This window comes from Triticum aestivum, chromosome 1A, assembly GCF_018294505.1.
Source record: "Triticum aestivum cultivar Chinese Spring chromosome 1A, IWGSC CS RefSeq v2.1, whole genome shotgun sequence".
NCBI classification, from domain to species: Eukaryota; Viridiplantae; Streptophyta; class Magnoliopsida; order Poales; family Poaceae; genus Triticum; species Triticum aestivum.
Window position 1 is genome coordinate 447,681,116 of NC_057794.1, and position 14,369 is coordinate 447,695,484.

General features: G+C 45.7%; 1 protein-coding gene across 1 annotated transcript; it reads left to right on the forward strand.

Moving 5' to 3' along the window:
* Window positions 1-2,472: 2,472 nt before the first annotated feature.
* LOC123055254 (autophagy-related protein 18h) lies at window positions 2,473-8,994 on the forward strand. Its single transcript, XM_044479246.1, has 9 exons — window positions 2,473-3,011; window positions 3,688-4,149; window positions 4,248-4,682; window positions 4,808-5,053; window positions 5,132-5,956; window positions 6,032-6,195; window positions 7,510-7,634; window positions 7,715-8,338; window positions 8,442-8,994. Exons 1-9 carry the CDS (start codon window positions 2,838-2,840, stop codon window positions 8,444-8,446), a joined length of 3,060 nt encoding a protein of 1,019 aa, XP_044335181.1. The 5' UTR covers window positions 2,473-2,837; the 3' UTR covers window positions 8,447-8,994.
* Window positions 8,995-14,369: the final 5,375 nt, after the last annotated feature.

Consider the following 14,369-nt stretch of genomic DNA (forward strand, 5'->3'; position numbering starts at 1 on the left):
GTGTTGTTCATATACGGAGAACTTGTCACGCGCGGCCGACTCGGCATCCCACCGCCTGACGCTTCAGTCATCCGATTTACCACCGGTGGGTTACTGGCCCCGGCTCCAGGGATGTTGAAGAGCTCCCTTGACTCATAAACTGAGGGCAGATGACTCCGATATTTTCTCCTCATAACTTCATTCGACGCGTTCTGATCCACCGTGAGCCGGTATGAATCTGCTTGAATTCGCTGTGCTTGGGCACTTAAAACGACCCGCTCTACAGCCATCCTGGCATTTTCTGCTGCTAATTCCGCCTTAGCTTGCGCTATCTCATCACGCAACTTAGCTATCTCTGCCTTGTGCTCCTCCTGGTTGTCTGGGGTTACCTCAACCTCCATCAGAGTCGCCAGAGCATCCAACAGATCTGTTAAGATTTGAGCCGGCGGGCGTGCTGAACCGCCAGCCCCAGCTGCCGTTACCGCTGCTGCACTAGAAGTCATAGCCGCGACGGCTGTCGAACCAAGAACCGGCTGGGTGCCAGCCATGAAGATCGCCACCCTGTTCGGCGGCTCACGGGGATCCGGAATACTATCGCCATCAAAACAGCCCCCAAGCCGCCCGTCTTGTAGCTGATACATTGAGTTGGTCTCGCATGTGGACGACTCATCATCAAAGCAGATAGTTGTCTCACCGCCAGAGACAGCCTTCCAACTCAGCCCTGTGGGTGAACCCAACGAAGACATGCCTTACGGCGGGTTGAGCCCGGGCTGGTCGTGCACGCCGAGCTGTCTCGATGATGTCGGTGCAGATGTCCGGCTCGCCGACCTTGCCGATGAAGACATGGATTCCACCGAAGGGGACCCGGCGTACTCAATTGAGCCGATCTCGGGGCCCCAGCCTGCATCGTCGATGTAGAGCTTGCCGTGACGACTCTTGGTCATCCGCCCCACAGCGTATCCCTTGAGCCCTTCGAAGCTACCCTTTAAGAACTCAAAACCACCGTGCGCTGGCCCCACAGCGGGCGCCAACTGTCGTGGAAGTGTCACGACAGATGTCCTCGTAGAAGGACTTAGTTGTGAAGCCATTGCAATGAGGCTACCTTAAGGGGGTTAAACGGGACAAAGGACACGGAGAGTTTATACTGGTTCGGCTCCTTGCGGCGAAGGTAAAGGCCTACTCCAGTTTGAGATGGTATTGCTAGGGTTTCGATTACCAGGGAGCAAACACACTTTGCCTGGCTTTTGATTTGTTGTTTCTTACCCTAAGCCGCTGCCGGGTCGTCCCCTTATATACATGGGTTGACGCCCTGCAGCCTATAGAGTCCCGGTCGGCTCATACAAACGTGTCCGGCTTGATGACTTATCTTACATGATTTACAATACAAGTTTACATATACATGACGGTTTACACTTAAGGCCTTAAGCCGCTCCAGACTTGGGCCTTTTAATAAGCCTATCTATGAACCGCCATCCTCAGTATATTCTTGGGCTTCATTTGGATGAGCCGCCATAATAGATGACCCGGCCCTTTCTGAGCGGGTCATATCTGATAGTCATATCCCCAACAGTTAGTGAATGGATGGCATGTTCAGCCGTATGATACGAATATAGGACGCATGAGATGAACATAAGGCGTCCGGATATAGATGCTCTAACGTGACGCCAGTCTATTTTTCTATACTGGCGAATCGGTTTAGTCTTGTACTCTTGTTGCTAGACACTGGGAGAGCAGCCTGCTAGCAGAGCAAAGCAACGAATCTGAATCCGGCAAGCTGGTCAAACAACTTCGTGCCCAGCACGGTACCACCCCCTCGTTTTTCAAACGCGAGCCAACCAGAGCAGATCCATCTTGAATCAATCAGGCAGAGTATATCCGCCCACCCACCAGACCACCAGCAGGATACTCCTCCGAAACCCCCACGTCTACCCGTGCCCCGAGAAACGGCACGCCAACAACGGGATAAGCCAGCCCCGCGGTTTCCCCGGTCGCAGCCGTGCAACCCAAGCCTGGCGGACCGATGGATGGCAACACGATGTGCAACCCGAACGCCGACGCCAACGCCGACGTGCGCGCAGAAGCAACGTGCACCGGCGCAGATAATAAACAGTGTAAATAAAAATGTTCTTTTTCCGCACACGAGGAAGTGGGATGGCGTCCGCGGCACAGCACCGGGGCGCGCGGTCGCGTGGGCAGCAGCTTGCTGCAGCGGCGGGTGAAAGAGAGAGAGAGAGAGAGAGGGAGGGAGAGAGGGGAGAGGAGATATCCCTTTGCCATATTCCCCGTTGCGTGCAGGCACCCCTCCCCCGGGCCGGGCGCTGGCCACGCGCACCCGCGGGGGAACCGTCGGGTGACGGGTGGGGCCCGGGCGGCAGGGGGCGCGGGGGGCGTCGGGGTCGGGGACGGGTAGCGGGGGAGGGGGGAGGCGAAGCGGAGGGGATGGATTGATTTCTCGGGATTTATTTAAGGGAGAGGAGGGAGATAGGCACACGAAAGCAACAGCCAGGAGAGAGACCAAGAGAGGAGAGAAAAGGGAGAAGCCAAGGGAAGAGGAGGAGGAGGAGGAGTTGTTGGCTCTGGTTCTGGTTCCGGTCTGCGTGGAATCGCCGGAGGAGAGGGGAGGGACGGCGGAGGAGGGAGATGGTCGAGAGCTGACTGCGCGGATCGCGGTGGCCGGAGGGGGGGATCGGCCGGAGCAGGGACACTGCGGATGGTATTGGGCTTCGCCGGCGCCGGAGGCGGCGATCGCGGATGGGCGGCGGGGGCCGCGGGTGCTAGTGGCGGCGGAGTCGGAGGGGTCGGTGCTCGCGTCGGTCTCCGGGGAGGAGGTGTTGCAGGAGCAGGAGGAGCGCGGGGGGATGAAGCAGGGGAAGGGGGGGAGGAATGGGCTGCTGCCGAGCTCGCTGCGGATCATATCGTCCTGCCTCAAGACGGTCTCGTCCAACGCCGGCTCCGTCGCCTCCACGGTGCGCTCCGCCGGGGCCTCCGTCGCCGCCTCCATCGCCCCCCAGGCCGAGGACGAGAAGGACCAGGTCGCCTCCGCCCGCCGCAACCACCTCCAAAACTTCCTTTTTTTTCCCCACTGTTGCAGACAACTGTTGTTGAACTTGCTACTAGTGTTACTTCTGCTCAATTATACTCGCAACTGTACACTTGATTGCATGCCGATTTTTGGTAGGTCGTTATGGTCTGTCAGTAATCCGACTTGCTAGATCTTATCTAAGCATAGATTCAGAATTCCATGGCCAACTAACCAAGTCGGAGTTCGGTTGACCATCAATGAAGTTGAAGTTGGCACATAGTAGAATTGTTAATTAAGATATACGGAGTAACTAGTTGGACGTTTCCAGTCCTACAATACAATGGATGAAATTCTAGTTAGCTACATACATGGTGGACAGTTTGGTGAATTCAAATTTCCTATTTTTGCCACTATAATGCTGCTGTGATATTGCCAGCTGTCTGTTTGATACCAATTTGCACATCCATGCTACATTTAAGCTTGTGTTAGGATGGTATGTTTCCTTTTTTTCTGGAATCAGCTCAACAGGGGTATCTTGTTTCTATTGTACTTATTTGGTTAATGCTTGGTTCATCTTCTTTTATCGTTAGTCAACCGCTCTTAATTCCTTAACCTACCGTCGTGCTTCCTTATATCTTTGCAAATTCACTGACAGTATTCAGTCTTGACGTTTCATATGTGAACAGGTTTTGTGGGCTGGATTTGACAAATTAGAGCTTCGTGCGTCATCTTTCAAGCATGTTCTGCTCGTTGGCTACTCTAACGGGTTTCAAGTGCTTGATGTTGAGGATGCTGCAAATGTTTGTGAATTGGTCTCAAAACGCGATGGTCCAGTTACCTTTTTACAAATGCAACCCACACCACTTTACTCTGAAGAAACTGAAGGATTTAGGGCATCACATCCTATGCTTCTGGTTGTTGCTGGGGATGAGACAAATGGCTTGGGTATGGTTCAGGGTGGTCGTTTAAGTGCACTGATCAGGGATACAAGCACTGAACCTCAATCTGGAAACTGCATTTCTACCCCAACAGTTGTTCGCTTCTACTCTTTGAAGTCTCACACCTATGTACATGTTCTCAGATTCCGGTCTGCTGTATATATAGTTCGTTGCAGCCCCCGGGTTGTGGCCGTAGCACTTGCAGCGCAAGTAAGTTCTTGGTTTTCTTATTTCGTAGTGTAAATGATATTGGCAAAGATGCACAAACTTGTATATATGTGTTCTTATATTTTTCTGCTACATTCCAGATCTACTGCTTTGATGCTGTAACTCTTGAGAACAAGTTCAGCGTCTTATCATATCCTTTACAAGGGGCACCTGGAGCAAACATTGGGTATGGTCCAATGTCTGTTGGCTCAAGATGGTTAGCTTATGCTCCCAATGGTCTTGTATTATCCAGCACTGGTCGTCTGAGCCCACAGAACCTCACACCTTCTCCAGGAGTGAGCCCATCTACTTCTCCTAGCAATGGAACCTTAGTTGCTAGATATGCAATGGAGTCCAGTAAGCAAATAGCTGCTGGTATAATCAATCTTGGTGATATGGGGTACAAAACACTGTCAAAGTACTGCCAAGAACTGCTGCCTGATGGTTCTAATTCTCCTCTGTCATCAAGTCCAGGAAGGAGATCCGGCAAACTTCCCTCCACTGTGCATCCACTTGAAGCTGACAATGCGGGAACGGTTAGTTGAGGCTTGTCTATGCTTTCTTTTTTTATCTTTGACAAGTATATAGCACATTAAAGAAAATATGTATTCTTTAATGCGTCAGTGTTTCAGATTAATGATATCTTATTGGACTTTTGCAGGTTATCATCAAGGATGTTACCTCCAAAGTTGTTATATCACAGTTTAGGGCTCACACCAGTCCTATATCTGCTCTTTGTTTTGATCCTAGTGGAACCCTTTTGGTCACAGCCTCTGTTCATGGCCACAACATAAATGTTTTCCGGATCATGCCAACCTGCATTGCTAATGGCTCAGGTTCAAAACGATATGATTGGGCATCATCTCATGTTCACCTTTACAAACTGTATCGTGGCATGACAGCAGCGGTATGGTTACACAGAAACTATCAAGTTCTGTTAAAAGAACCATGTCATTATTTTTAATTACCTTGTGTTTACTTGCAGGTCATACAGGACATATCTTTTAGTCATTTTAGCCAGTGGGTATCTATTGTTTCAGCACGAGGCACTTGCCATATTTTTACATTGTCTCCATTTGGGGGTGATTCAAGTTTGCAGCCACAGAATTCTCACAGTGACGGGCCGCCTCTTGCTCCATGTCAGTCAAGGCCATGGTGGTCAAAGCCATCATTTCTTATGGATCAACAGCTTCATCCTGTGCCATCAACTGTGACAAATTCGGTGGTCAGTAGGATAAAAAACAATGGTTCTAGTTGGCTAAATACAGTCAGCAACGTGGCTGCTTCTGCAAGTGGAAAACTATCAGTGCCATCTGGTGCTATAACTGCTATTTTTTACAATTCCATTTACAAAGGTTCTCTGCCGGCTCCGTCGAAGGCTAATGCTTTGGAGCATTTATTGGTGTATTCACCGTCTGGTCATGTTATTCAACATGAACTTCTGCCTTCTTCGGGTTCTGAATCCTCTGATAACAGCCCAACAGTTGGGCCTGGCAGCCATTTGCAGCTCCAAGATGATGAGTTGCATGTCACCGCTGAGCCAGTTCAATGGTGGGATGTTTGTCGTCGGACAAACTGGCCTGAAAGAGACCAGGACATTGCAAATGTTGTATTCCACAACCAACTAAACAGGATGATGACACCGGACACTTCTGACTGTGAGGATAGTGACCATTCTGATTTCACTCCATCAAATGATGGTGTATCCAGAAAAGAGGTTATGAAAGTTAAAGAAAGATCAAGCTGGTATCTCTCAAATGCAGAGGTTCAGATAAGCTCATGGCGGATTCCCATATGGGAGAAGTCTAAGGTTGGCCTGCAATGTCTTGATACCATCACTAAATTTTACAGAATGGATATTGAACAATCTTTCATGTATATGTAGATTTGCTTCTACGTGATGGATCATCCTGCTACAGAGTCAGGGGAAGCTGTTAGCGTTCATGGTGGGGAAATTGAGATTGAAAAGCTGGCTCTTCATGAGGTTGAACTCAGGAGGAGGGAACTGCTCCCTGTGTTTAAGCAGTTCCACTATCCTGAGCAAAATAGGTAATGCCAAATTATCATGAAAGAAAAATGTTATTCTAGTCTTTTCTGTTTGTTGTCTACTGTTCTATCTCTGTTAGTTGCTGGCTGCTTATGTTTTTTTTTCAGATAATATTTTTCCCACTATTTAATGATATCAAGGGGTTGAATTTCATACCAATTTAAATGCTGCTATGGTCAAATTATATGTTTAGAACATCTCTGCCGGTAATCGTGCTCTGTTTTGTTTTGTATTGCTGTTGTACAGTTGTACACCAAGCTATAGGCAAGTAGTGCAATGCACTTAATTTTCAGTATTATCGTCCAGTGTCTTGATCTATAGTCTGAGCATAGGATGTCAATTTTGTATTGCTAAATATGTTCATAAGTTTGTAAATATCAGCAATTTCTAGTTTGAAGATATCAATTTCTGTTTGTAAATTCATAAGTTATGTTAAATGATAATTCTTGAAAAGGTCATATGCTTCTGTAAACTGCCAAGAAGCTCCTGAAGCAATCACACTATTCTGTCACTGCCCAAAATTAGATAACCTGTAATGTCAGCGCTGACGTGTATTGTTACTCTCAAAAGTATTGATTCTACCTGTCTAACTGGCTTGTCTAGCACACATTTTAATGGAAAATTATAAAGTTGGACTCGCCCAAGTTTTCTTCCAAGCTTACAAAGGATTATGTTTATCTGTGTCACCAAGTCTTGTTTATACTTGTGAATTTTGGGCCCCTGTAACTAATCTACTAAATCAACTCAGGGATTTCCCCAAAATCTACCTAATGGATTATCTCATTTTTTTGCTCAAAAGGGGATCCTTTAGCAACATACACTTAAATTCTTTGAATTACTCTCTTGCAAAACTCTTTGTCTTCCCTCTTGTAAGTGTAGGATATAGTTTAATTTTCTATTGCTAAAGTGTAATTTTGCCAGATTTAGCAAGCGATAAGTGATGCCATTGTCGTTGATGAACTTAGTAGACCTTTGGTTAGATTATCACATTTCTCCTCTCAAATGCTTTTTTATTTGACATCATCATCTGCTTGAAGTTTGCATATGAACGTGTCATGCTTGTCGTTTTTCAGGGCATAGGTTTGCACTATCATATACTTTTTACACAACCAATGCAACTTTTGAGTTACCCAGGGAATATTTTATTTGTTACTAACTCATAGTCATAGTGCTGGAAATAAGTACCATGGAGATAAACAGGGCAAAGGAAATAAAGAATATATTGAGTTTTGTTACTTGGTGCTAAGTAGTCAAACCAAGTTTTGTTTTTCATCAGTTATTGACATGTGAAATAAATAATATATTGAAATGTGCAGCAACCTTGCAAGCCGACAATTTCAGAATGCATTATCCGCCATTGACAACACACAGTATAGCTCGGCAAAGGATAGTGATGCATATGGACCCAAACCAGTGCCTCATATATCTGGATTTTACACTGGTAAATATACGTTGTGAAATTTGAACTTACTGTTTATCTCCATTATAATTGTTTATTGAAAGAGATGCTTAATCTTGCAGATATGAGAAAAACAGAGAACATGAATGGTTTAGCTGGGCAGTTATTTTCTGGACCTATTCCTGCTGTGGATATGCTGCCAAAGGAAAAGTGCAATTCTATTGGATCTCCTGAAGCTAGAAATTTGACTGCCAATCACAAAGTAGATAATGGGAGCATTGGCTATGTGTCTACACCAAATGGAACAAATGCATCCACCATCATGCCTCAGTCTATAGAGGGTGTGGATTGTTTACCATCACACATCAGACCATTGAGCAACTATTCCCTCTTGGATGGACCTCTTGATAATGGATCACCTTCTCCCGCAAGTAACGAATCATGCGGGCCTGAAATAACCAATAATTCTCTAGTCAGCAATGGTGCCATTACTGATATCCCAAGTGGAGGTCACACGGGCGTCTATTCTGGACAGAATGAAACACCTGGTTCTCAGAACTCTGGAGAGTTTACCCAGTATTTCCAAGAGGGCTATTGTAAAATATCAGAACTCGATGACTGCCGTGAGTTAACTGAAGCTGTTACTGATGCTGACAGCAGCAGCAGCCACTGCGAGAGAGAGAAGCCCGAGGAAGATGGGGACAACGATGACATGCTTGGAGGGGTTTTCGCCTTCAGTGAAGAAGGTAATACACAACGCAAGTGATGATAGAAAGGTCATCATTGAACTTAATTGTTGGTGATTGTACTTTTGTGTTTGCGCTGATCTCTGTTCTGTCTTTGTGGCAGGTTGAACTTACTATACTGCTTTACTTGGGATAGATAATGGTAAACAGTTGCCACACCATTCAGTGTGCAATATTATGTAGAAAATGGTGGAATTCTAGTAGGCTTCCGTGGAATAAAGTTGTGCCGCGTCGATAATCTAATGTTTGGTACATATTTGGAAGGTGAAGTTTGCGCTCCATGTTTATTTGCCGGAAGAGTTCACTCTGGAGTTTGAGTCGAAGATCCCTCCAGGCAATTTACTAATCCACGGAAGGAAGGGAGTTTGGTGTTTGTCGAGAAGCTGCCACTGCCTGCCGCGACACTTGGCCCGCCCTTTTTCTGTTTGCTTTGTACATACTGTAAGACCCATTTGTTTCGTGAGATACACTTCTGGGACATTTGGATGGTCTGAAACCCTGGCGAGCCATATTTGTTGACTGCTTCCTGCCAGGGCCTGTGAATGTTCCATGTTTATTTGTACATACTTTCATGTTTTATTAAGAGAAAGGAATGCTGGCAACGATTAATGTGACATAACTGTATAAACATTCAGTGAAAGATTTCTGTTTACGAAGTCGCTATGTTCTGCTCTTCCTTTCTGTCTGTGTTGCATGCTCAGTAATTGACTGCTGCTATGATGAATTACAAGTGGCTTCTGGTGTTGGAAGATAATTAGTCACAGCATTTTCTGTATGTTCGCAAGGACACTTGCTACGGAAATTACATGTGTGGGATGTGTCTATTTAGCAAGTCTGGTGTGAATTTGGGGCAGGCTTTCAGGGTATATTCCCACGTGGAACCACCTTGTTCCGTTTCACTCACTCTTCCCGATAATCGGTTGTCGGGCCTCTTTTAATAAATTACTCTTCCCGATAATCGGTTGTCGGGCCTCTTTCAATAAATTAGAACAATGCCCGCCAGTTGCAATGGCATATAAATATTCTACTACGTTAGCTTGTGATTTACATGTTAATAATAATGCGATTGTGTAAATAAATGTATCAATCTGACTGAATTACCTTATACTCCCTCTATCCTAAAATTCTTGTTTTAGATTTGTCTAAATACGGATGTATCAAGTCATGTTTTAATATTAGATATATTCGTGTCTAGACAAATCTAATATAAGAATTTTGAGACGAAGGGCATATTTTGATTAAAAATTTGGTAAGTAAATTAAAATAAAATTGGTTCAGAAGGTAAGTAAATTAAGTTGATTGATTATCATATAGAGTACATGGAAGATTGGACGAATGGGTGGTGGGAAGAAAGGTGAAATGAAAATCTTACATTCTTTTTAAGCAGTGGAGATAGCAAAGAAAAGATAGAGATTTGAGGTATGTAGGTGTAATACTTTCTCCCTCTCCAACAATCCATTCCCCAATACCGATTTTGACATGTGGCCCCACTTGTCAATAACATCTCTCTCTCTTCCTCTCTTCTTGGATGGTGGCGCAACAATTGGCGGTGGTTTGATAGCGGCATGGTGGTTCGACGGGGTGGCAGTGAATGACGATTAGACCTGGCCATGGGCAGCCCGGCCCGGCCCGAAAAAGCCCAACCCGGCCCGGCCCGATGCTGCTCCCGCGCCGGGCTCGGGCCTAGATTTTGAGCCCGGTGGCCTGGCCGGGCCGGGCCCGGGCCCATCATTTTTGCCGTTTTCTGAAGGGGCCCGGCAGGCTTTTGCATGTTTGGGCCAGGCTTGGGCCCAAAAACTAGGCCCGATGGCCGGGCTCGGGCCCAGGTTTTTTGGCTCAGGCTTGGCTAAGCCCGGCCCAAATCCCGGCCCGGCCCGAGGTTTGGCCAGGTATAATGACGATAGTGCAGTAGTCTGACATGCATTGGCGGCGACACGCGTTGACGTGGCATGTATTGGGGAAGAGCCAACTCCCTCTCCATATAGGGGGAGTTGGGACTGTTTCTTTATGATCATCATTTTTTTAGTGGACCAAAAATTTATTGAAGAAAGAGAAGTTGTTGAAGCTGTCTTTTTTTTTCTTTTTTTGGCCCAACTCCCCTAATACTAAAAACTTATTGAAGAAATGAGAGCTGTTGAAGATGCTCTACAATGGACGGCCCCAATTATTCGAACCATTATATTACATAGTATTGCTCGATGACTCTAACTGAGTTTAGAGCTGAGTTTCGAGTATACTTCCTCCATCCCATAATATAAGAGCGTTTTTGGACCAACGTACAAAACTACAAAGGTAGTTAACAAGACAATCATCTAAGTTATCCACCGTGCAAGTTTTGTTGCTGAGCATTTAATTTTTGTCTGAGAAAAATTCACTGTAGGTCACTAAACTTGAGCCGGTTGACAATTTAGTACCACTACTTCAAAATACCCGAACTACGGTCCACGTACTTATGCAAGGGGTTCATTTTGGTCAGTATGTATGATTTCGTGTACGTATTTGCTGACTTGGCCGAGTCAGCGGCCGCCAGTTCGGTTTGACCGCCACCTGGTCGTGCCTAGGGTGAATACTAGTCCATCTGAGGTTTTTTTTTTGCAAAATCGCCGTGACCATTAAACCAGCCTACCTGGTCGGACCGCACCAGCTCGCTGTCTCCCTCTCCTCCCGCACCCGCTCGCTGTCTCCTCTGCTCCCGCACCCTCTTTGCTCGTCGTCCCTGCCGAGGTCGTCCTGTGAGCTCGTCGCCGTCGACGACGGCTCCATGAGCACGTCGTCGGACGCTGAGCCGCCGCCGTCCGCGCCGTTTGGGAGGGGCCTGCGCGACGTCCCTCTTGCTCCTTCGCGTCGCCGTGATGATGCCTCGCCGCCCCTGTATGGTACGTCGCCGTCGCCAGCAGCTCCGTTGCTCGATCTGTCCAATTTAGCTCCCGTAAAGAGTTTTTAGTCGCATCAATTGCGCGTACGAGCTAGGGTTTGGGCGTTCGTTCAACTTTCTGACGGATTGGGTGTGGGTGGTAGGGTTTTAGCAGTTTCTTGATGAACTTAGTGGCAGGCCAAAAATAGGGATGCATCCTGTGTTAGGATGGGGGGTTTGCAGTTGATGGCCATGTTTGGAGAGATCTATAGTGGTTAGGGTTCTTTCTCCCCCAATTTGTCATGGGTCCAAGGGCCTAGGGTTTAAGCGGTAAAGGTTGCTTTTAGTGTCAGAGTGTTAATTGGACAAAAAATGTTTTAATTTGCAATTACATTAGGGCAGATTTACCAAAAATGGTTGCTTTATGACCTGTAAGATCATACATTTGTTAATTGGAGGCCAGGAATCTGTGCTTTTCTCTTCTGAAAAAGTCTAAATTTTGTACTGTCTGAACCTCTCTGTAGTCTGAACTTTTTAACTTGATTGTTTTGCAGGACCCTTAGGCAACCACTTCTCTGTTGAGGTCATACATGGTGGCTATTTTCTGTGTGCTGGCAAGCATAGGGATTATCACAAAGGTCACTCCATTTGGTATGATTACTGTGACATAGATAATTGGACACCCAATGTTGTTGCCAGTCTAGTGGAGGAAATTGGATATGACTTTGAGGGCATGATCAGGGCTTATTGGTGTGTTCCTGGATTAACAGTGTATAAGAATGGATTAAGAGAGATCAAGATAGGGGACAACACTATGACAGAAAACATGAAGGATTGTGTTATGAATGGCAACCAGTTCCAATAGATATTCCTTGATCATGATGAGAGCATGAGATCATTTATATCTCCTGTTCCTATTCACTCTGATGATGAGGATCCTCCAATTGTCAGGTTCAGTGGCATTAGGCCAAAGAAGAAGAAGGCACACCAACAGCAAGTGGAGCAGGCAGAAAAGCAGCAAGAGGAGCAGGCTGAGCTCACTCTAGTGGAACAGGAGCAGGCTGAGCTCCCTCAAGTGGAACAGGAGCTGCCTCAGCATGATCAAGAGCATGAGAAAGATGAAGCAGAGTCAGAAAGTGGAGCAGAGTCAGAAGAAGATGGATGCAGCAGAAATCCTGTAGGTTTGGGTTTAGGGCCAGGAAATCCTGTAGGTTTTTGAACATGGATGCAGCAGACACAGTTGGTTGTTTAGTAATGCAGGATTCAAATGAAGATTACATTCCACAAATTGTTAATTCAGACATTGATCTACAAGATGATGATGACTTGTTTGACAAAAATGTTGATTGTGAGAAAGGCAAAGGTAAAGCAGTCCAAGAAGAAGCTGATGATCCTACTGAAGATGTGGATATGTGTCTGCCATCTTCTGATGAAGATAAGGTGAAGCTAAATTTCAAAAGTTTTACAGAGGAAGACCTGACTAAACCACAGTTTCAAGTTGGCCAGACCTTTGGATCTGTTGAGTTCCTAAGGAAAGCTACCAAAGAGTACAACTGTCAGGAGAGAGTTGACATTAAATGCCCCAAAAATGATAGGAAAAGACTGAATGCCATTTGCGAAGATGGGTGCCCTTGGACCTTGTCTGCATCATTTGATGGGAGAATCAACTGCTTCATGATCAAGAAATACAATCCAAAGCATACATGCATAAAGAAATGGTGTGTTAAGTCATTCACTGCTCCTTTTATGGCTGGAAAATATGTTGATTCCTTCAGAGCAGATGAAAACATGAATATGAATTTTTTTGCAAGGGTGGTTCAGAAAGATTGAAACATGACAGCAACAAGGAGCAAGATCAGAAGGGCTAAGAGGCTAGTGAATAAAGTGATTGAAGGAGATGAGTTGGAGCAGTACAACAGCATGTGGGATTATGCACAAGAATTTAGAAGATCAAATCCAGGCAGTTCTTTCTATGTGGGTGTTAGTAATGGCATATTTGCAAATTGTTATTTCTCTCTGGATGCCTGCAAAAGGGGTTTCATGCAAGCCTGTAGGCCTGTCATTTGTTTGGATGGATGCCACCTGAAGACAAAGTATGGAGGTGTTATGTTGTGTGCTGTTGGCATGGATCCTAATGACTGCATTTACCCTATAGCTTTTGCCGTTGTTGAGGTAGAGAACACTGACACATGGAAATGGTTTCTGTCAAATCTGAAGAGTGACTTGGGAATTGTAAACACAGAGCCATGGACTATAATGTCAGACAAGCAAAAGGGTCTGATCAAGGGAGTGAGGCAGCACTTTCCTAATGCAGAGCACATGCACTATGTTAGGCATATGTAGCAAAATTTTCAGCAAACACACAAAGGAGATGTTCTTAAGAACCGGTTATAGAAGTGTGCAAGGAGCACAACACCAGAACTGTGGGCTGCAAGCATGGAGGAACTGAAGGTCATCAGCCTTGAAGCATACAAATGGCTTGAGCAGCTACCACCCAACACTTGGTTAGGGGCTTCCAAAGAGAATTGGTCAAGTGTGATATTCTTCTGAACAACAACTGTGAGGTTTTCAACAAATATTTTCTTGATGCTAGGGAGATGCATCTCAGATCAATGATTGACAAGATCAAAACACAACTCATGGTCAGATTCTACAACAAAAGAAAGGAGGCAGAGGCCTGGCCTGGCTCAATATGCCCAAAAATTAGGAAAAGAATTAAGAAGAACATAGAGCTGTCGGCTACATGCATGGTTTTAGGGGCTGGTGATGGCATCTTTCAGGTTGACAACAGGAACATGACATACATTGTTGACATGAGGGAAGAAAGATGTACATGCAAAAGGTGGGATCTTAGTGGAGTTCCATGTCACCATGCAATTGCATGCTACAGACATGAGATGATTGATCCTGAGAGTTTGATGCACTCTTGTTACAGAATAGAAGCATTCAAGCTAGCATACAAACCCATTGTCAAGCCTTGCAAAGATAGGAGTGAGTGGCACAAGATGAATGGTTGTGAGATCAAGCCACCCGTCTATGAAAAAAAGTAGGGAGGCCTTTAAACAATACTAGGAGAAAGCAGCCTTATGAGATTGAAAAGAAATATGGAACCAAGGTGATGAGCAGACATGGAATCACAATAACATGTTCATACTGCCATGAAACATGCCACAACAT

Bases quoted from the DNA above. Each gene is read 5' to 3' on its own strand.
- LOC123055254 (XM_044479246.1), top strand. From the start codon at position 2,838: ATGAAGCAGGGGAAGGGGGGGAGGAATGGGCTGCTGCCGAGCTCGCTG. The intron at 5,957-6,031 runs GTTGGCCTGCAA...ATGTATATGTAG, and splicing joins CCATATGGGAGAAGTCTAAG to ATTTGCTTCTACGTGATGGA. The intron at 7,635-7,714 runs GTAAATATACGT...TTAATCTTGCAG, and splicing joins TATATCTGGATTTTACACTG to ATATGAGAAAAACAGAGAAC.